The 23,712-nt window shown below is 36.8% G+C and overlaps 1 protein-coding gene across 2 annotated transcripts in view; it reads left to right on the top strand.

Annotated features, from left to right (window-relative positions):
* The first annotated feature begins 4,371 nt into the window (after positions 1-4,371).
* eya2 (EYA transcriptional coactivator and phosphatase 2) overlaps positions 4,372-23,712 on the top strand; it is a 36,975-nt gene continuing 17,634 nt past the window's right edge. For both annotated transcript variants that reach the window (XM_036152073.1, XM_036152074.1), the window contains exons 1-5: positions 4,372-4,706; positions 17,195-17,356; positions 17,621-17,655; positions 18,576-18,688; positions 20,993-21,109. In XM_036152073.1, the coding sequence (XP_036007966.1) occupies positions 18,586-18,688; positions 20,993-21,109 (220 nt within the window). In that variant the 5' untranslated portion in view covers positions 4,372-4,706; positions 17,195-17,356; positions 17,621-17,655; positions 18,576-18,585. The remainder of the gene's footprint in view (positions 4,707-17,194; positions 17,357-17,620; positions 17,656-18,575; positions 18,689-20,992; positions 21,110-23,712) is intronic.

The following is a 23,712-nucleotide window of genomic DNA, read 5'->3' on the forward strand; positions in this document are numbered from 1 at the left end:
ATTTTATCAGAATATCACACATTATCCAGCATGCATTTGCAAGAGGTAGGTAGTAACTACTTACACTTCCTTAGTTACATATACTTAAGTAACATAGTTCATTGTCCCATACTGTTTATATCCACCTCTGTAATATTAATTTGAATTACTCTTATGTAAGTGCAATTTCTTGATACTCTGCTCACTTTGAGTTACTTGAAGCGCTTTGCACTCTTCTAACCTGTATAAATTACTTATTGTTCATAAAGTATTGGTTTCAAAGGTTTTATGTTGTGGAGATTTGGAAATGTGTGTCTCTTCTTCCTGAACTTAGTTTGTACCAATGAGATTTATGTTTATTAATTGTTGTTTTATTAAGTACCAAAACCTGCACATAATTTTATATTTTGTCTGCAAGATCACATCATTTCCACACATCAAATTTAGATTAAACTGTACTACTCAGGTATTCAGTCCTTAGTCGGCCTTTTTTTTTGCCAAATACTTTTTTTACCTTTACTTGAGTAATTTTTGGGATGATTACTTTGTTATTTGAGTAAAAATAAACAACTCTAACCATCTCTGGAAATAACTCACATCTTGCAGCCCTATACCTTAGTCAAATCATTTGGAAAATAAAGGCAATTGCACCAATTAAAAACATGGACGCTAAGTTACTTGGGTATGACAACAGCACTGAAAAGTATTAATTTACTAATTTAAACTGTTTACAGTGTCCCTAAAACAACAACAACAACTTTAAATTCACATATAGATATTAATATATATATTTTTTAGTTTACACATGTTTAACAGAACCGTTTATTATTTGAAAGTCTGCTGACAATCAAAGCAACTGGTTTCCCCCCTCTACAGAACAATCAGAGGAATATTGACAACAGACAATAACAGTATGTGTGTGTCAGCAGATGGAGAGACAGACAGCTGAGACCAAAAGAGGAACACAAAGACAATGGTAGGTTTTCTCCACTATATATTTCCACTCAACGAAATGCAAAGGGCTGATTCACCACTTTTTAAACCAAAAGCAGACTAGTTCTTGTATGGGCAAAGGTTATTGTTTCACTATAGGTGCAACTTTAACTAACCCTTATAGGAAATAGAAGCAGTTTTTTTTTTTTTTTATAAAACTTTATATTAAGCATGGCAAAGATTGTAATCTGGGGGTACTTCCATCATTCTCTATTGATAATGCAATGAGACATAACAGTAGTTTGCTGAATAAAAAAAATTACCTTTTATTTACTTTACATGTTGTTTCTGAACATTCTTTATTGACATGTCCAGCTCAACCAACTTTTGTTAACATAATTTTTTTTTTCTAAATACTAAACATCTATAACAATTGCAATCAATAGCAATACCTTCACCAGCTTTAATCATATGCTAATTAGTATTATCTAAACAGATGAAGAAGCTGATCTACAGTACTGAACATAGCTGATAACACAACTGATTCTGTCTTTAGTGAAATACATTTCTGTCATAAGGTGTGTGCATTGCTGAATCATTTGTAACCACTAATGTTACCAACAAAAAAAAAAAAAAGAGTAAAAAGACTGCAACAAGACAACAATGTGTGACCTGAAAAGCAACCTTTTGGCCACATCTGCCACTTTCATGAAAAAAAGGGAGTAATGCAGTGTGTGGAAACATTTTATTTAAAATGTTTCCTACCTTGAGGCAAAGAAAGAAGACACCTGTGAGATCGACAATACTTTTAGAGCGGACATAAGGTTTAAGAAGGATCGCTATGTTAATACATCACAATGTAATAAATGGAGTCCTTAGGTCTAAAAAGATCTTATTATCAAATAATCAGATCCAGACATATGTTATTTTAACACACAGAGGGTCATACAGATATTAGCTAATAGTGCCATGCTCTCTGTAAAGCCTAACCTTGTGCTGAACAGTTCAATCTTTTTTCATATATTAACCCTATTATTAAACTAAAATCAGAAGAATTAAAAGCATAAATTTCTCAATCTTTAGTAGCATCTAGCATGTTTTTTTTTTTGTTGTTGCAGAAATCTTTTTTTTGTTTTGGAAGTTTGAAATTTTACACATTTTTCCCATAACTTGCTGGTAGTGTTATTTTCACACCTAATGTACCAAACAGGAGAGACCTGTGCTTGATTGGATGCCTAAAACAACTGTAGATAAAAGCCACAGTTTAACAGAAGAAATTGTTATCAGATCATAGTGAAGGAACAACGTGGGTGGAAATTCCTCTGAACTGAAACTAATTCTCCAGGGAGCTTTGATACTCGATTTAGATTTTTTTTTTTCTGCCCAGCTATTTCTTAATTAGGAAGTATTGAGAAATCTTTAGTATGTTTATCGATGCACAGTTTGTTTTGATTCATAGATCAATAAAAATGAGAACAGAAATCATCAAAAGCAAACCGAAACAGAAGAAAATATTGAGTAATCCATCTGTTATGAAAGTCATAAAACCCTGAAAGATGTTATCTTCCTCCATGTTAAAAGTTCAGCCATGTCAACACCGTCCCAGATGTAAAATAGCAGGATTCTTCACCCAGGTGCCCTCACATATCCCGTGTCTGTGGCTGTGAGGATGACTTCAGCAAGACCATCCTGTTGTTCCTGCTCAGGAGGACCTGTTTCCTCCCAACTCACACTTCATTCCTGCGAAATGGTCACTCTCAAGTTACAGAAATCACACAGAGACAATGGCACATAGGCTGATCACACATTAAACTGACATTAACATACACATATAGGGGATGGCACACCTGCAGCACTTTTCCTCATTTTGAGGGGGAACCTCTGGAAATGACGGTTGCAGTCTAACGGACATGAGGCAAATACTGATTTCCTGTTCAGCAGGTGTTGCAAAGACCACGGGGACTGTTTTGCTAACCTTCAAGTATCTATCATCTATTCCATCTATTCCAAGGAAAGTATCTAAGGCGTCAGCTCGTAAACTAGAATATTAGTTTTCAGTATTATCTGTTGTTTTTCTTTTTGCATCACCTTTCGTATATTTAAATGTTAGTTGAAGGCCTTTCACACAAAAGCCACAAAAATTAAATTGCTTGAATAATAAAAATATACAATATGCATTGTAGTTCCAATAATCAGGGAAACATTACCATTGTTCAGTTGTTTAAGAAAATATATTTTATAACTAATATAATAGTAATAAATTGCATGGGAACAAATTTGTACACAATATTAAGGTGAAATTTAATGATTTAAACGTAAAATGGGCAATCTTGTTAGTTGAAGAGATAGAATATCTTAATAATGTACTATTTGACATTAATTGCCTTGCTACATATTCTGAAAAGATGTTAATATAAAACAAAAACTTTATGCGAAAAAAAAAAATCCGGGAGCTATTCTCAAAGCAATTTTCCTGAAGTGTTCAGTATAATAAAATAGGTCTATTAATCAAATACACAACTTTTACTGATTAGGTTATGGACTTTAGATAGGGATTTTAGTTTTTCTTTAGTCACAATAACTATTTTCCTATTATTTTTCACGCTGTTTTTCTCACAGCAAAAGAAAAGGAAGAATAAAACCTCTACAACTGTAGAGTAAAATTAACTTTAAAAACAAGGGAATTCTTGTGAAATAAGTTGCCTAAATACAATTTGACATTTGTCACAAGTTCTAGAGTATACCGTTAAGTATCAGGCCGCAGCAGAGACAACACAAGTCTAGATCAGGGGTCACCAACAAGGTGCCCACGGGTACCAGGTAGCCCCCCAAGGACCACAAGTGGCACCCTTAAGCCTGTTCTAATACTAGCAGAACCCTCCAGTGAGCTGCATCTAAAATGTTATTTTAGTCTGTTGCCATCACACTTGCATTTACGTAGATTTAAAAATGACAATATCTCAAAAAAAGAAAAAAAAGAAAAGAAAAAAAGGATTGCAAATGTGTTTATTGGGAAACTCTTCTAGTTCCAAGGTCAGTACTGGTAGCCCTCCGTGTGACACAGTACCGATGAAGTAAGTAGCTCTCAGTTTCAAAACGTTTGGTGACCCCTGGTCTACATAAACCTCTCAACATTCTGCAGTCTGAGCACAAATGTGAGAAATCTTCACATCTGCAGCAACTACAGACGGTTTGCAGCATCCGAAAGACAAAAAAAAAGCCCCTGCGGATATTTGGAGGGTCGCCGTGCAACCGGGCGCGGAGAAGAGCTCTTGACCAAACAACAGATTTAAAGCATAGATACGGAGAGAAAGCCTTTTCTGCTACTACGGCCAAAGTGACCAGAAGCTGATGGGGGGCACGCGCACACAGCACCAGCCACTGCTACGCAGCGCGCGCGCCCTGCTCAGAAGTAGGCGGTGGAGGGGGAGGAGGAGGAACAACAACAAAAAAAATCTTCGCTCATTTACTTAACACTTCCCTACCGCCGGGAAAGCAAACACTCCTCCTGGAGCCGCAGAGGAGCAAGAAGTAAGATCGATGCCGAGTGAGTGTTTGCAGAAAGCCGTCACCCGGAGTCTGCAAACCGACAGCGCCTGCTGTATTTATGTATTTATTTTTGTAAAATCTTTTCTCATACACGCCGAGGAGCTCCGAGACTACAGGAGCGCTCACTTCGGGACAGAGAAGTCTTCAGGGAAGCTCCTCCAGGCATGGAGCGGCGGCTGCTCTGATTGACTACGGTTGTTTTTTGTTTTGTTTTTTTCCCTGCATTCGCTTAGACGTTCATAATGGTGAGTTTATAACATCTTTAATTGTTTTTCATACCAAAAGTTATTGTCGACTTTTTTTTTCTCTGTGCATGACGCTTATATTTCGAAATGCGCCGCGTTGCAAAAAGTGCCAAATTCGTCCAATTAACAGAGCGAAAAACTTAATTTGCATAAATTACTTTAAAATGCTGGGTCATTTTACATTTTTAAAATCCTTTTTTAATTAGTTCAATTAAACATAAGAATAAAATCAATAAAATAGACAAACGTTTTAATTAAATTACATATATGGCCAGTAGTTTAAATGTATTTTTTTATGTAAGCTGGGAATATTAGTAAAAACTATCATTTATTTACATGACTGTATTTATATTTTTAATGCCAAAGGTCTCATATAAGCGCATTTGGATGTCAATTTAATTAAAATCAAATGCTATTAAAAATTACAATAAAATCCCGTCAGGTTTCACAACACCATTATCTTCGTCTTTCGTTCAGAATTATTAAGAAGTTGTTTAAAGTTGCAGGGCTCAAGTAAAAGGTGCATTTGGCCCTCGCCGCGCTGTGTAAAGATCCGGGGTATAAGTGCGTGAAGGGCCTTCACTTTTAATTGAACTTCTTTGTTTTTCTTGGTTCTGGTTGAATCAGTGCTACACTTTCTGCTCACTCTCTGCCTAACTAGAGAAGATTACACCCAATTCACTGACAGGCCTCCAGCAGCCACGCAGAGACCGTCATTAAAGCAAATTAGGGGAGCCACACTTGAGCACTTTTCAAAGCTGGTATTCATATATAAATATATTTTTCTTTTCCAAGGACCCCTTTATGGCTTCGGACCAGAAAGTCTCTCTCTGCTTCGCTCCCTCTTTTAACTCGCATTCCGTCACATTGCTCAACTGCAGAGTTATAGCTGCAACGATCAACTTTGGTCATTTGGAGGGAATCATAAAAAACAGATTTAATGAAACGTTTAATGCAATTTTATTTTATTATTAGTTGTATTTTTTTTATTATTATTTTTGATAATAATAAAAAAACACAGTTTTTATGTAGGCTACGTCCATTTTCATTGACCCCAGGTTGTTTTTATTTGCAAATGATTACGTTGGGAAGTAAAGACGCGTTTATAGGTTGCACCGAGGCTGATGCTCGGAAATTTCACTCTCCCCATTAGGTTGTCCTTTACAGTCTACGCACATCGTTTCTTGTCAGTTTCAATTATCTGAAGAACACCTTCAGAGAAAAGGAGAATATTAGTTTAGATAGCACCCGTATCGCATTTCTATTCTCACTGGGCTGTAAATCCTGCTAAATCTCCTGTATTTTAAGCCCCACCAATAACATCCAGGGGTCTGCTGGAGGCTGCCGAGCGGCGTGCTCAGACCACATACTGAACGTGTGGGCTCGACTGTGTTTGATTTAACACTGTGGTTCCTCTCCTAATAACACCAGGCCCCATTTCTGGACTGCCTCTCCATGGCTGACCTGAGGCCCTTCTCAGTTGATATCCCCTTCTCTCCCCTCAGCCTTCATGGTTCTTATTACCCGGTCTAATAAATTGTGAATAAGCAGCAGCCCAAAAAGTCCTGGGATGTGGAGAATTCCCCATCCTGTACGGTGAAGGCACCCCCCCTCCTCCTTCCCCCTAAGAAAACACAAATTAATTCCAAACCTCTCTGTAGCCAAACGTTTCTGGAATGATAAATATTTTCTTAGGAAGTTCTGCTCTTCCTGACTTTATCTGCACATATTTTATTATAGCCCTTTACAGCTGCTTGGGTCTTAATGTCTCCCAGCTTCTGTGCATCCCTCTCTGTTTTCCCTTTTCTCTTCATCCTCCCCTATTCTCACTTGCTGGCAGTCAAGCGGTTGTACCTGCATGAGATCAAGGATAGAGAAGATTTTTCAAACTAAACCAAATAATAAAAAATTTGGTTTAGTTTGTGTGTTGTGCTGCTCATTTATTTTTTTCCTATTTTTGCCACCGCAGACGCTAATATAGTTTAGTACAGTTTAATTATCTATTAGCTTTGCGGAGCATTGTGAGTGCTGAATACATTTGTGCATAGGTGTGTTAATTAACATGTATCTACTTGCTTCATTGAGGAAATACTTCCATGACGTTGTCACAACACTTTTGTGCGCAAAGTGAAAAGAGACTTATTGCCAGCAGCTGGTTTGTTGGGTTTTAAACGTTTTTTTTTATACATTTAATTCAAACACTAAAATTAATAAAGTTTAAAATCCTTTTCACAGCAGTTATTAGAAATAATCACTTGTTTGTCTCATTATTATGACTTATAATGACTATTATCTTTTATTTACTTTACTTATTTTTTAGTTTTTTTATACTCATTTGGTATTGTTCATCCTCACACATATTTTTTCCTTTTTGCACTAATGGTTAGCTTTCTCCTTTCCTTAAAAAAGGTAGCTTATTTGTTGTCACATGTTACAAGGTTAATATTGGATTCAATTAAGAGGAATTTAATTAATTAATCCTGGAGAAATTGAGATGTCACCTTTTAGTCTCATGAAACAATAGACTGCTACCTTTTACCAACTACAGAGGAACTCGTCTTTACTGCCAGCCGACATGTGCCGTCCGTCGTCTCGAATTATCAAAGGATCTTGCAAAGCAAGATAATTTCAGCTATTATTTTAGACAGCCCACCCTCAAGCAACATTTTGGTAAATAGACACACATACATTGTTGTCCATAGAAGCTACATGAAAAGGTAGTGTAAAATTTAAAGGTTAACTGCCTTTTTTTAAAAAAAATAAAAACTTCAACTTAAGTTCAAACATAGTTGGAATTTTGTTTTTTTGTGAAAAACGGCTGACTTTCAACATGTTTGTTCTAGTTAAGTTTGGATGGGCTCTGTGGCCAATTAAGTCCAGTTTTCAACATATTTACCAGACTCGTCAACTTTAAAGGTAAAAATTAAATAAAAAAAATGTACACTCATTTTTAATTTTTTTATATATGAACCCATTGTTTTCTGCTGGTATGGGTTTCATATGTTTATTTTTTTTTTAAATTGTGCTCAGCTACATGAGAGAAAAAAAACATCTTTCCAGATTTCATGTTTGTCACAAAAAAGGAGTTTGTAAGATATTGTCGTCATAAAGGTTGCCACTCAAACGTAGTCGAATGTCTCTCTGAATTTCTATAAATAAAGAGATATCCTTAACCCTTTTTTCATATCCATTTAGTCCCCAGAGAGCTCCAGGGGCGGCCCAGTGCTGGTGTGTGCTGGCCTGAGAGTGTAATAAACCCCGAGCTGTCAGCAGACAGCAGCTGCACCCATTGCTTATCTCTGCTCTCTTTATTTCATTTTGAGAATGGTAAAACCACACACATTGCAAAAAGATATTTAAATTACAAGTTGTTGTAGTTTTTTGATTGAAAATAATCTTTGACTCGTGACGTTGCTGAAAATATTTTCTTCAATAACGTAATTTCAGTTCCCTTTCCTCCATAAACCGTACATTAGCCTTACTCTACCTAATTCTTGAGGTCTCTTTTCCCCGAAGACAGAGTTATTTGCTAATTGTTCTTGTAAAGATGTAATTGGACCTCGCTGCGTCTGTAGGGCCTGTGAGCTTCACCTACCGACGAGTTCTGTCCGACCAGCTGTTAGCAACTAGGGCGGCCAGTTGCCATCCCGTGCAAAAGAGCCTGATTGAGGGCAAACCTTTTCATCCTCATGACTAATAAACCAGAGTCTCTGAGTGTGTGCGCCCCTGCGTGTGAGAGCGAGTTCATTAGAGAAGGCAGGGGCAGTCAGGCGTGTGTCGCTTCTGAACGTGCGAGCAAATGCGCAACCGCCCTCCCATCCCTGGACCAGATGTTTGTTACCTGGGAGCCAGACCACCATCTGACTGGGGTCAGCCTTGTCCTCCAACCCCACACCCTCTCCTCCCGCTGGTGGGAGGTCTGCCAGCTGTCCCTCTCCCTGACCCTCGGTCCCGGGGCACTGATTCTGAGGCAGAAGAGGCCCGGACCATGGAGTAGGTGGTCTTGTTACAATTGTGCAATACGAAAGAGGGAAATTGAAAAAGATACTATTTGTCTTAGGTCTTGGACAACAGGAGATGAAAACAGTTGTTAAAAACAAGAGTCAGACTGCTGGGGATAGGAGGCAGTGTGTTTCTAAAGGCAGTGTTGAAATGAGCAAACAGTGGGTGCTTAAGGAACAGAGATAAAGATTTGTCATATCAGATGATTTTGGTTACTTAGAGACAGAGATAGACCCCAGAGAGAGGGGGGTCCTAGGACTGAAGCAGTCTTTTTGTAGGAGTTACTCAAGTGAAGAAAAGTCCATCAGGTCTGAGGGTAAAGTTACAGAATGCAGGCAGAGTCAATAACAGGTCCCCCAGTGCCACAGATTAATTGGACTCTGTTGAAGAATTTATGTTTCTGGAACAGGAGCTCTTGGTCAGTTGTTATTATGTTGTCATTAGCTACGTTGACATGAACAAACTTTCATGATCGGATTAAAATGTATTCGGATTAAATAATTGGATTGTACCATACATGTACCGATCATGATGTGTGTGTATATGCACCGGGCTTTATTCAGAATAGAACCAATCTGACATGCGCAGTTATCAAATTCCGCTCCTCTGCCCCCCCCCCCCCCCCCCCCCCACACACACACAAAAAAAAACCACAGAAGAAGAAGTACTTCCGTCTTTGCTAAACAGACGAAGATGGAAGTAGGCTGGACTTGCAGCAGGTTCTAATTACGGTTAAAACGTTTTCCGAGTAAGGAACAGTTTTGAGCTCTTTTATTTTTTCAACCAGAAAGGTTGTATCGGGAGCCCTGACAGTTTTGCTTCCTTGCGTATTTCCGCCAGTCACCAACGCGAAAATACGTCACGTTTACGTCGGGTGCACATGCGCACTCAGGTTAGTTTGCCACATTCGGAATAACTTGAGCCTGACAAGCATTTATATGCCTCTTTGATCAGATTATCAATCGGCACAAACCACCCCTCTGATTGGGATTACAATTTAATTTCGATTGAGCCTAATCTGATCATGATATTCCGCTTGGTTTGTTTGCATGAGGCCTTTTTTATTACGACTACTTTTGTCCATGTAAATGTAGCTAGTGTTGACTCGATTTGGGCCGTGTTAGTAAGGTGTGTGTTTGGAATGCTATTTTTACCTGTCAGTAAGGATTGAGCAGTCATAAAGGTCATAAACGGCTGTCATGTTTCTCTTTGACTTTTCAGTCTTCTTAAATATGTTACCATATGGTAAATTATTAAGTCCCGAGGACCCAAAAACGCTACATTCACTACATTCAGTCATTCGCTCTCATGCTGACAGGCAACGTGGTGAAAATGTTCACTAAGTCCAGACATGGCTCCAATGTTTTTTTTTGAACCAGAGCAGACAAAGTGATGCTAAATCAGAGAGTACAACATGTTCATAAGCATTAAAGTTACGTAACACTGTGTTGTCTTAAGATTGTTGCATCACTAGAAAATGCACTCTTGGAGACTAACTGCACATTACAAATGTTTCAAATTTACTTTGAGACATTGTTCCGTGCTCTCTGTTATTTTAAGCTTTCTATTTTGTGCGCATTACATGGTACTTGGTAAGGTTTCGAAATAGGAGGTGTTTAGTTAAGTCACAAATTAAAAACATGGTTACAATTATGCAATGAAAAGCACATGGATATGATTAGGGCTCCTCCTCGCGTCCCTCTCTTTTACCCATCATTGCAATGTCCTCACCACACTTAGGGAGCTTTAGAAACCTTTACAATGAAATCTGTGTCAGCTGTGGGAATCGAGGCTAGTTCAACTAACTAGCCTGATCAAAACATTGCAATAACATAATGTCAAACGTTGTGTCAAAGCAGCCCTTTGGAATTGCAATGTTGCACACAATAAGATTAGTGTTTTGATATATTGTACAGCTCTAATTAGGATTAGTGAAACTAGCAATAAACCTCGCATTGTGTTCATACCCTTAGAACATTTTCATATTTTCTCACATTACTGCTACAGACTTAAGTGCATTTTATTATTTTTTGTGACCTGGAAAAGGAAACAAACTGATGGCTTCAAATTTTCTTACAAATTAAAATGTACCCTGTGAATTTTCAAGTGCTACCACTGGTTTTCAAAAGATTTTTAATCCTAACATTCATCGGGCTATTATAACACCTGAATAAGCTTTGTTCTTTCAACGCTATTGTATCTTATATTCTACACTCAGAGGGAATGGTGGTGTGGTGGTTGGCACTACAGGGCATTTGCGTCCTGGGCTGACTGCAAGTTTCCAGGTTCAAATCCCACAAAGGACTTCCTGAGCAAGATCCTTAGCCCCATAATGCTGCCCAGGTGCCAACTTTTGCCTAGAATGGATGGATAAAACGCAGCGGACAAATTTAATTTAAATGTATTTTGCAATGACAAATCAAAATAAAGATGATTATCTCTGCCCCTGTGTTTTAGGTTGCTTTCCTGCTGGAAGCTCAGCTTAGACCCCAGTCTGAAGATTGTTGTAGTCTTATTCAATATTTAGTAGGATATATCTTTCCACCATGATGCCGTCACAAGTTTGTTCAGGATGCAGAGTTAGTTTTTCTCCACACTGACCCAAGCATGTTTTTCCACATGCTGGCGGTGTTACACACACGGCTAGTACAAAACTCGACATGGGACATCTTCTGACTTTCATTCAACAATGGCTTTCTTCCTGCCACTTTTCCAAGGAGGCCAGGTTTGTTGAGTGCACTAGTGACAATTGTCCTATCCATAGATTTTCCCATCTGATCTGTGGATCTTTGCAGCTCCTCCAGCTGCGAGTCTGGCCCATCAGTTTAGGTGGTTGGCTATGACTTGGTAGGTTTGCTGTTGTGCCATACTCTTTAATTTTTAGAGGATGTCTTGAACAATGCTCTGTGAGATTCTCAAAGCTTGTATTAGTTTCATACACTAACTGTGTTAAAATTCTTCACAACTTTATTATTGATCCTTTTAGTGTGTCGTTGATCATCCTGATGTTTGTTTAGAAATGTCCTCAAGCATATCTCTGAGATCTCTTCTTCAGATATCTTCTGCCTTCAGAGAACGGCTGGGTTAGATTAAATTGGGCAAAGGCTGACTGAATTACCCCACTGAAAGCAATTGATTTACTTGATTTTATTTTTGGATATCAAATTGAAAGCAGGGTTGAATGCCAGTGTATGCTATACTATTTGCTTTTTGATTTTTAAAATATATAACAATGCATTATTTTCCTTCTTCTTCTCAGTTATGAGGTTGAGATGTCACTTCAAATCTAGATTCACTTAGGTTTGCGTTTGTCCGTGACAAAATGTGAAAAAGCTCCAAAATTATTGATAATTTTGGCAAGTTAATTGTATTGATTGACTCCCTCGTAATTTGTGGTGCAGCTCTCAAAAACACCACATGAACTTAGTGACAAGGTTGAAACTTAGATTTTAACCAGAAAATCTGTGATTTATATTATATTATATTGTATTATTATTTATTATTATTATCAGCCCTTCTCAAAAAGAGTTTGCAAGGTTGTAGCTAACTTTTACTTTTTTCTGCCTTCATCTTTGATTTTTGCATATAGATTTTAGTATAAAAAAACACCACCGAATCTCCACTTTTCAGGCTTGCATGTTAAATCCCTTTTAGTTTGTCATTCTATGAAATGCTGCTTCTGTCATCAAACACTATCTTATTAAATGCATAGTGGTGCAACATTGTTTCCTTTGTCTGTCTTTTCCCTCACTGTCTTGCTGTGTATTAGCTGTGTGTCAGTAATGTTTAAAGAGTGCAGTAGGTGGCAGATGGCATCATTTTCCCAACACAAAAAAAAAAAAAACAGACAGTGTCCCACAGACCCAGATAGTGCCCCCCTTGTTCCACGTCTTTTATCAGCAGCTAAGAAGAGACATCTCTGTGCAACAGTGATTCAGACCCTTAGTTTCCCCCAGGCACTTATGCAGACTGCCTAAATTAGGGGCTCCAGGTGGGGTCCCATATGGTATGATTATAGAGCAGCAAGTCACCTTTTCAGGCTGTTGATTGACTGTTTCGGTAAAGGTCAAACCTTCAGACAGTCACTACAATTTGTAATATGACTCTTCTGTCACATTCAGTCAGACTAGGAATACATTTTAAATACTGAGATTGTAAATGCATACTTAATTAGACAAACATGTACAATGTTATATATCTTTCATTACCTAAATATTTGAAAAGGCCCACTGAAGTTTATTTATTCACTATTGACCATCAGTCAAGTGATGATACTCCTGGCTTCTTATATTGCTCGTATGAATAAATGAAGAAACAAGTACAAGTATGTATAAAAAGGGTACCGCCATCAGTTTTTGACTTTTTTGTTATTATTTCAATGTGTGCTGGCTTATAAAGTTAAGCCCAAAAATATGTATTCCCCTGGTAGATTTAGGTTAAACTTAACCTTTTATTCTACCATCATGTCTCTTTTGATTGAAAGTAGGGATGCACATTGATTGTACCGTTTATTCTAATCATGAAATGTTTTAGTGCGTCATGAGAATTTTGATTTACCATGACGATTAACTCTGTTCGGAACCCAAAAAAACTAAAAGTATTGGCTATTTTTTTCATCCCCATTTGTTTCATGAAAGTGGCAATAAATACCAGTATTTTTAGATAGGATTTCAATGTTTGTGTTTGATGTTTAGTGATAAAACTGCACTGCTTAATTTCAATGATGTCCTGAAGTCGCATATGTAATCATGTGTAAATTATTTCTTTCTATTTTTTGAGGGGTTTTCACTTTTATTAGGGTGATATTTGTGTTTATGGAGCCTTAACTCCAGTGGTGTGCAGCCCCAGCCATATAATCTAAAGCCAAACAATGACGATGGGTTTAAAAAATACTTTTTATCAACACATTATACCAATAAATATCACAAAGAATTGTAATATACCTTTACGTACATCTTGCCTATCCTTAAATGGAAGTAGTATTGAGTTTTTTTAGAGTCATCAAAATACTGGTGGAAAATGCAGCTGGTCATCAATTACAAAAAGGGTTTGATTGCTTTAATGGCAATATTTTTCCATTCATTAGGGAGAAGACTATAAATGATTTTAAACATCTTATTTTTAAGTAAACCCTAAAAGCCCCCATAAATATCTGTTTTTAAGGTTTTTTAGGTTGATATTCCTTTTGACTATTTTATTATCGTTTAATGTATAAATATCTCCTATTAGAAACAAATATACTGATAAATCTAAATCTGCTATTACCAGTGGTATCTGCTGGTGGTATAAATCATTTGGGGCTTGGCTAAAAATCACTCTGACAGAATCTGTTTAGACTAACCAGGCCTCAGTGGGTAAAACAGCATTTTCTTTTCAATGTAGAATTTTAACACGAGGCGTGTACTGTGAAATAAAACAAAACCTCTCCGGTCCTTGTGAGCACCAGAGGACTGACATGTCTTTTCACAAACTGCTGCAGAAAAGAAACACATCCAAGTAGACATGTATGCCTTTTAAACTATGTATTTTTCAACAGAGGTACTTTGTTAAGTTTATGAATTTATAATGTTTGGCACAAACCCACAAAATGAAAGGAAAATGCTCTGTTTTTCATGTATAAGTTAAGTTTTTGGCAATTTCTTCCTTTTACCATAATTAAATATGGATAAACAAATGTAAGCTTTTGAGTGAATGTTGAGAATCCCCAAGTTAATATATATTCCCAGTTGACTTCGGATGCTGTCAGGGAAAATATCAATGAACTAGTATTCCTCCGTAAACGCATCGTCAAACCTCATTCGGTCTTGTGTAGACTATTTTTTTATTATTGTGAAATAGTTTAGTTATTAGCATTTCCTTTTAACAGTTTCAACCCTCATTTGCACTTTGCTCAACCCTCAACATAAAAGCTAGAATTTGATATCCGTGAAAGAAGCAGCGGTCTAGCAGATCCCTGGAACACAGGTGAACTGGTAGAACTGGCCTTGTGGCCCCCTGTGGCCCCGCTGAGTTTGTTTTAGCTTCAGTTTCAGACCTCGGCTCTCCATGGCTCTGCTGAGCTCCGCCCATCTCCCCTCCGGTGTCCTGTAGTTCCCATGGCCTTGGACGCTCTGCTCTTGGGCCTCACCCTGAACAAGGAAGTGCCTCGGTGGTGACATACACTCAGTTTTTGAAGATGTCCATATCGAAATCAAGAGGGTGCTAAATAAAATCCATTTTTTACTTTTGATCTCAGGGAAATTGTGGGATTTGTAGAGCACTGTCCTCATACTTTTCTTTGCCTACAATTAGTTGTTTATGTTCATAGTCGGCTGTGACTAAGATCATCCCGGGATTTATAAAAAAAAAAAAATGTGTTTCTAATTTGTGATGAAATCAATTGATTCAAGTTAAAACTTAAATTTACATTTGTAATAGTGAAAAAAGCCTTAATCTATTTTATTATTATTTTTAGCATTTCTCTGCTGGTTTAACAGCATTTTTGCCTCGATTCATGACTGTCAGGGGCTTCTGTGGTCTGCTTTTTAGCAGGGTTGGAGGTCAGTTACAGCATTGCTGCAACAGAGCAACCCAATGGCAAACACACAACAAAGTAGTGAGGCTGAAGGCAATTACTAGATAAAGGAAAGAGAAAAACAAAACTGATGAAATTCATAAATTAAACTAGCCTGTTTCAGTTTAACATAAAAAAATCAATGTTTGTAGACCTTGAATAATATTCCATATTTCTAAACAAACATGACTTTCAACATCATACAGTTTTCATAACTACAAAAAAGACTTAACTAAACAAGGGAGAAAAAAACATTGTGGTTTTGTTAGATTTTCAGAGGAAACATATTCAAATGGGATTGGGGATTTGCCGGAGCTTTGTTCTCTCTGTCTAAGTGACCCCTTTATGCAGGAAAAGCAGCAAGATAACATTGACAAAAGCGAACGATCACTTCTGCACAAAAAGCACTAAGATAGTTTAACCCATTACGCTGTGGAAGAATGCATTTGGTGTGTCCATGTGTGTAGTTGGGTTTGAAAATCTTAATTTTGAAGCATGGACTTTTATCCATTTATTGATAAGTTATAGAGCACTTTAAAACACCCAAAAAAGGAGACCAAAGTACAGCATTCATTTCCTATGCTCCACTTATCTAGAACAAACTTCCAGAAAACTGTAAAAGTGCGGAAAGCCTGAGTTTCTTTAAATCGAGATTAAAAACACATTTGTTTGAAATTGCCTTTGAATGTTCTAGTTAAACTGTTTTACTGTTTTTAATGTTCTTTTTTGTTTCTACATTCTATCCCTACTTGCTTTTATTCCTATATTTTAATCATGTAAAGCACTTTGCATTGTCTCTGTACTGAATTGTGCTATATAAATAAATTTGCTTTGCCTTGCCTTGCCTTGGATGGTACCCTATTAGAGCAAACAAGCAAAAAACAGCAAAAAAACAACAACTTCTGGCAGTTTGGCAGATCATTAAAGGCTTGAGCCTTGGTATGTTCTAAGTTGTTAATGAAGATACTAGGGATTCTCCTTTTGTCCAAGGGGTCTTCTTCCAGATGTCTTCTCTTCTGAGATCTTCACTTTCTTTGACTTGCTTATTGTTTTGAGTATTGGTCAATACAATGTTTCTGTCAAACAAATACTTTTTATGCAGGCACAGAAATGAACTGCCAGCTAAGGTTAGTCACGGTAAACAATGGATAGTTTTAAGGATTTGTCGCATTAGCATACATGTTTTTAGCCTTTGGCACCACTTATTAAACGACTTGGAGGGGGATTGTAAATTTCAGCTTCTGATCTGTGTAGATTTGAGACAATCCTGTCAAATTTATGTCACCAATTCTTGTTTTCTAAATTTTCATAACTCATTGGGCTAAAGCAAGTCAGAGAAATAATTTAAAGTGCTAAATTATTATGGCATCCATAACCATTAAGAATGTAGGTACAGTCCTCATTTGAAATATATTGCCAGCTTTTAGAAATGTGCGTACTTTTCTCATAATTCTCTCAGAATTCATTGTAAACACCCCCCCCAACCCCCCCAAAAAAAATATTTACTTGGATACTCATGTAAATTAAAAGTCATGTATTTTATCATGTATTTGCAGAAATGTAAAAATCACCCTTCCAACCTTGTTCTGCTTAAAAAAAGTCTATGGTTTGTCATCAAATCTTAAATAAAAAAATCTAATCAAAACATGGCGCTGTCACTTGGCAGATAACACAGCTTTGTCATTGTTCTTTGTGTTCGGTTGGTGGGCAGACAGGCTGATACTCATATTTTTAAGGAGCCAAGAGTACAGGCGCCAGACAGGAGTTTGAGTCAACAGTTTGTCTGGAAACACAGTTTACAATTTAACTGTAAAGGAATCTTGCTAAAAGTTTTTACATTAATACATTGTTTAATCAGATGTTGTATTTAGATCCCTACACATATTTACCTTCTAGAGCTGAGTTTAAGGATTTTTCTTTTCTCCTGCTTTAGGTGCCATAACATTGATGAAACAGGAAGGCAGGTCAGCGTGGGTCAGTCAACTCCATATCTGTGCCCTGATTGTTTCCACAGGAGTGTTGATGTCTTCAGAGGAACCTGACTTAAGAGAAGGCTGACTGGATAAAAAACACGCAGCTCTCTCAATAGGAGCAGGTGAGATAATTAAAAAACAAAAGATAGACACCGAGCAGACAGTCTGGGAAGTTGACAAACTGGACTTGTGACCTCATTGTAGAGCACATAAATAAAACAAAATCTAATTAAACTTTTACTTAAGACAATGCTTCCTTAGTTTTGATGAGTGAGGTTGTGCAGCCAGTTTAGAAATCTCTCTCTTTAGATCTAAACACTGTTTCTATGTTTTTTGCTTTCTTATTAACTAAAACTTTTTTATTTATCTGCTTGCTACATGTGCAGCCCTTCTCATTGACTGCTTCAGATTCAGAGCTTTGGTATGTATGTTCACTCTGACATTTGCCTCTGTCATGGAAGATAAATCATATCATTTTTCATGAAATATATTTATGTCTTGTTGCTTTTAAGTGGAGGAATAAATCAATAGATTTTTTTTATTATTTATTTTTTATTATGAGGCTATTCCATCATTGTTTAGAGTACTTTTTAGTTAGCAAGGCCTACCAAACTGACTTATGCCATGTGTATTCAGTACACAGCTGGTCAGTCTGGACAGGCTTAGACTAAGTCGAAAACTTACAGCAATTCACTCTTAGCGCCAGAATTACCCATAATGAAACCTGTCTTTTCTGTAAAGATAACAGTCAAGATGGCGACCACAGCAGAGCAGTGTTTTAATGATGCCTTTTAATATATCCTTAATAAGGTGGATATATCTTTAACACCTCAACAACTGGCTGCTTTAAGGGCTAAAACAAAGTTTGCATCACATCCATAATTATCCGATTGGTTCGAACTTGTTTCCGCCGACCCTCCCTTAGCAAAAAGCAGTTTATTCAACCTATGCAAGTACACTTAAAATGAGGCAATGTACTTGAAGTTTACTTTTTATAAACTATATTTCATATACTTAACAATATTATAGTGAAGTATGCTTGACTTATACTGAAAAGTGTAAACAGAAGTCTAAGACTAAGTACATTAATACTTATACTTAAATATACTTAATAAAATGAACTTCAAGTATACTACTTTTTGCTAAGTCTGTTTCCCAGACCATGCCGAGCGTCGTTCTGGCTGGCCAGGCTATTTTTTAGTAGCTCTTTAAGGTTAGAGGTAGGCAACAGCTTATCTGATGTTCCCTTACTGAAAACAGTTCTTCCTCACAGTACATTTAAATTTGCCAGAAACAAATGTTGTGCTGTAACAATCTCATTTTATGTCTCCCTTCTATAAGGATCAAAGCGATGGCTGCATACGGACAGACTCAGTACAGCCCTGCCCTTCAACCCGCAGGACCATACGCAGCGTACACGCACCACACACAAGGTTATAGCATGCCCTCTTACAGTGAGTACAAACAGATACAGATACAATGTTATGCTTGAAAAACTGGGTATTATTTAACAAAATTAGCTCTAAGACACCAGCTGTTGGGACAATAATTGACGTATGATTTACTATAACTTATTTTGTTGTCGTCAAGAAAAAAACCCTGTTGACAACAATTTTGGTAAACATACTATGGAAGCAGATTAAAATAATGTTTTAGATTACAATGCAAAGCCATCACAAAATAAAACGGGGATGAGATGGAGGGCATTTGGACAAGAAATATGCAGGTTCTATCTAATAATCACCCTACCATCAGTTTACCAAAAGTTCCACTTTTGTCTCTTCAGCCAACGGAATATTTTCCCAAAAGCCGTTGGGATTGTCAAAATGTTTTTGTTTTCTTCTGAAAAAAGTGAAATGGTTCTTAGGTTTTTTTTTATGGCCAGGAGTGGTTTTCACCTTGCAACCCATCCAATAGTTGTTCACTGGCTTTCACAGTGACATGTAAGGCCTGCAGTGCTTGAGATGGTAATCTGAGTTTATTTTTAAGATCCTGGATGATTCATGGATCCTCACTTTAGTGTAATTTTGGTCAGCCCTTAGTTGTCCCTAGTTACTCACTATTACATGTTTTCTTTATTTGTGGATATGATTGAAATTGCTTTGCAACCCTTTCTGAAATGAAATATATCCATCACTTTTTTATCTGTACTTAGATTTTTATTTTATGTTAGAAAGGTTGGAAAGTAATTTCTTGACTCTACATGTCTGGCAGTAATCAGGTGAAGTTGAAGTCAGCTGTCCAAAAAGTATCATCGTTTATTATTTTCCAGTGGCAACTTGTTGACATTCTGGTGATTCTTTCCATGACAAGTTGATTGCCGTATCATGCTTGCATCTGCCAGCACAGTTTAGTTAGTTTATTTTTATTGCAGCAAATTACAAAACACGTCATCTGAACTCAAACATATTTGTCAAATTTGCTTCAGTGCCCTAATTTAGCATTGTTTGCAAGACTTTTTCATCCCTGTCAAGCATATGGCAACAGTGGAGAGCAACCTCTCCATCTTAACATGAAAAAAAAAAGAAAAACTCCAGCAGATGTCGGCTCAGTATTACCGACCAAATGGTGTTAAAGGCTGATGGCTAAATAGATAAAGGTTTATCTTTGTCATTTAAACACTATTGTAAAACTGTTCAGCTCATCAAACTGAAAGTGATTGAGGTTTAAAATAAGCTTGTATTATGACCTCTAAATTAACAACATTTTGAGTACAAACCAGCTTTTAATTTTGTTTTAAAAATCAGTCTAGCCATCTTTGGCATTTATGAATGTTTGGTTTCATTAGGCTGCTAGATATAAACACTGTATAAGTTTAGCAACAGATATTAAAGGTAAAATGAAAGGTTATGCACTAGGACTGGGTGATAAATTGATTTAATCAATAACATTTTTTTAAGATTTAATTCTTGGTCAGTCAGGATTTTATTTTTACTTCCATGAAGAGAATAGCATACAATGTTGAATATATGTTTAGGAAAATATATTGCCAAAATATTGTAAAGAGGAAACTTTTTTTTGCCATAGTACGAGGCACTTTAATTTACTCATTTACTTTTTTTTTAAGTTAGTTTGAAGTTACGCAAGTGAAGTGAAGCCTGTTCTTAGCTCATTATTTAATACCACTAGCAGTAAACATTTTGTTATAATTTCATTGTTTACAATAGCAGGGCCACCATCTTGTTTAACAAGCATATTTCACAGCTTCTGTTTGGTTGCTCTTAGAATTCAGATCAACTCCCTCACAAAATGGTTGACATAACACAAGTTTTTAATATAATTTCTCTAAGTTCTTTTTAAGAAACAAAAAGGAGTAAAAAAATCGATTGATCTGATTTGGTATAATTGGAGATTTTATTTATAAACCGTATCGCCGAAGCCCTATTATGTAGTGACTAAACATTTGTTCATTATTTCTTTTTACTTCATCCCATAGTGGGTTGCAGTTCACCTGGTGCCTTGTAGTCCTAAATGTTAAAATAGTTTTTGTTGCTTAGTGAAAATATAGTCAAATTGGATTGACTTATAAAACCAAGAACAACGGCTAACGTGTTTTGTAGATTTTCCACATCCAGATAGCTAGTCATAGTACAAGATGAGCTTCCAACAACAAATGGTGCAATTGTTTGCTTAAGGTAAATTGAAGTTATTGGAGCTGACATCAGTAAATAAAACGTATTCAATATTATGTTACCATCCTGGATAAAGATATGTTTCATGTTAAATATATCATACATGTTGTGTTGTTTTTATTGTAGACATAAAAACTGAAGATGGTCTGAGTCACTCTCCAGGACAGACGGGTCTGCTGGGCTACTCAAACTTCAGCGGCACCCCTCCGAGTCAAAGCCTCTACAGCTACTCACACACACATGGTCAGTTTAAAATGCTGCATGTGAGGACACTCTAATGCACTCGTAGACGGAGCCTTTTTAAATCATATTTGATTTAGCTACAGGAGCATCCGTCGGTCCCGTAGTCCATCTTATATCTCCTCTCCTCTCTTCTTCTTTCCTCGCCACCACACCTGTTCTCTATTAGCTGCGGTCTGGGCTTCTGGCGTCAAAAGTCTCTTCCCCCCCCTCCTCTTTTCTGGGGGTCAGGCCCCCTTTTCTTCACTCAGACCAACAACACAGCATGCATGCATTTGTTTCTGTTTTTCTGTAGAAAAAGTGACTGAAAATGGTGTGCAAGCAGAAGCAAGGGGGAAAAAAAGCAGTCAGAAGAGAGGGGGGGAAGCGGTATTTATGGCCGTAACAAAAGTTGGGCAGAAGTGATTTCTGATAAAGGTACTTGGATAAAGATGTTTCAGTCCTGTGAGGGTGTGCAGCTCTCTGCATGTCAGTGTGCGTCTGTGATTGAGTGTGAGCGACTGTGCTGTACACATTCCTCAGTCGCCCGGCGCCCAAAGCATGACTTGCTCAGTGCGACTTTATGGCTTTGAAACCAGCGTGAAATTGACCTTGTGTGTGACAGGGCAGAGGTTAAGGGGCATTATATGGAGGGGCGAGCTGGCTTAATGTTGCAGACGCTACACAAGCTGTTCCCACTGCTTGGAAAAGACAAAGGAGAAAAACGATGATAAAAAAAAACCAAAACAGATCATCTTTGCACATGAATCTGTATCCCTCATAATGTTAGAATCTGTCTCTGTAAATTCAGCATGTTTAAACACTGGTATTTTAGGTTTTGGCCATTGATAATGTTTGCTTGATATGATCAATATGAGCTTTAGGTCACCCTCAGACAACTAGGTGATAGTGGTCGATTCTGGCGCTGAGTTTTTGGATGGTCAAATGTTTCTCTCATCTTAAAGGAAGTTATTGGTTGATGTGGCTCACACCTTCAAGGTGAAATTATGAAAATCTGACTTGCACTTTTTTACCCCTAAAAAAAATGGCATACGATATGATCAAAACACACGTTTTTGTCTCAGAGATTAATTCAGTTTAGCACCCAGACTTAGCTGAGCTCCTCCAGAGGGGAGACGTCATCAGGCTGGTCAACCAATCAGAGGGGGCCTTAGGGTGACGTGAAAGTTATGTTGCATTAGACAGTTAATAAAAATAATAGATTGTATTATTTAAATAAAGCACGTTCTTTAGTCTACAGAAAATAAGAGCATCAACAATCTGCTACTGTAGCCAAATTATGGTCTCACAACCTCCCTATCAAATTTTCTAACAAATTAACATTTTAATCTATAAAATAAAGGTTTAAAAATGTAATCATTGTTTAAACTATAGCTAAATATGGATTATTAAAAAAATCTAAAGTTTTTGAATGTTCAAAACATGATTATTAATTTAGGATAAACATTGTATTTAGACAAAACTCGTTGTTGAGTGTAACAAGTTTTAGGGTCATGAAAACATTCATATTTTGAAGATTGCAGAATGTGCTTAAGAAAATAGGCAAAAAGTTTAATAATTGTTTTCTAATGCTAATTAATTTTTGCCCAATTTTTGGTTAGACACATAATAATTTTAGCACGTGTTCAATTGTTGTTTTTTATTCATATACTGTATGTTGTGTTAAGCATTTTTTCTATAGTCAATTAATGTTGATCATAATCAAAACTCTTCTAATAATGAAAGTTAAAATAGGGGGCATTTTGATTAAAATGCAAACTTCTTGCTGCTGTTATGGATGCAGTATGTCGCTGTATCTGTTGCTAGAAGATAAGCTGACGACTGAGCAAAATGTTTTCCCACTCAAGCTTCTCGTCCAACAAAAGAATCTTCCCTATATGTATTTTTATATTTTCAGTCATAAATTGATGTGACTTCATTAGACATTCAGCTTATGTTTCTGTGAAAAGGATGCTAGTGTAGGGATTTCTACTGAGCCAAGTCGATTAGTATGTTATTGGTTTTTAATTGCTTATAATGTCGTTTTTCTTTTTTTTTTCTTTTTCCTTGGCCAGCTTTTTTCTGAGCTTTAGTCTCAACAACTGATTAGTTTCCCTGTCTTCACAATACTGTTTACTCTTTAGTAATGTTTTAGTTATCTGTCAAAATGTGGTCTTTTTAAAGAGCAGAGTTCAAAACTATTTGCCATTTAATGTGAATGACACGCTTAATCGTTCTCCAGACATACACTAACTCCTGAACAGCTATTTTTCATTCCTTTGAAGACAATCCATGATTTTCGTATTGTTGTACTTTCTCTTTTAGGGAGTATTCAGATGTGAGACATTACTGAGGAATGTAAATGTTTGTGTACACAGGCTTTTGATGGAACCCTTTGACAAACTGCACCGCTTTGTTAGAGCACCGCAGTTGGACCAACAAAGAATTGTTAACAGTGTAATTACACTTTGAGGGACAGCGTTCCTAAACAAAATAAATTTGTTTGAATATTCTTTTGTATAAATCATTAACTGTGAACTTCAAAGGGTAATAGATTTCCACAACATTCAAAATAGTTGATGCTTTTTAGAATGTTTTCATCATCCATTATTCTGCAGACACTATGC

Source organism: Fundulus heteroclitus, chromosome 20, assembly GCF_011125445.2.
Source record: "Fundulus heteroclitus isolate FHET01 chromosome 20, MU-UCD_Fhet_4.1, whole genome shotgun sequence".
NCBI classification, from domain to species: domain Eukaryota; kingdom Metazoa; phylum Chordata; class Actinopteri; order Cyprinodontiformes; family Fundulidae; genus Fundulus; species Fundulus heteroclitus.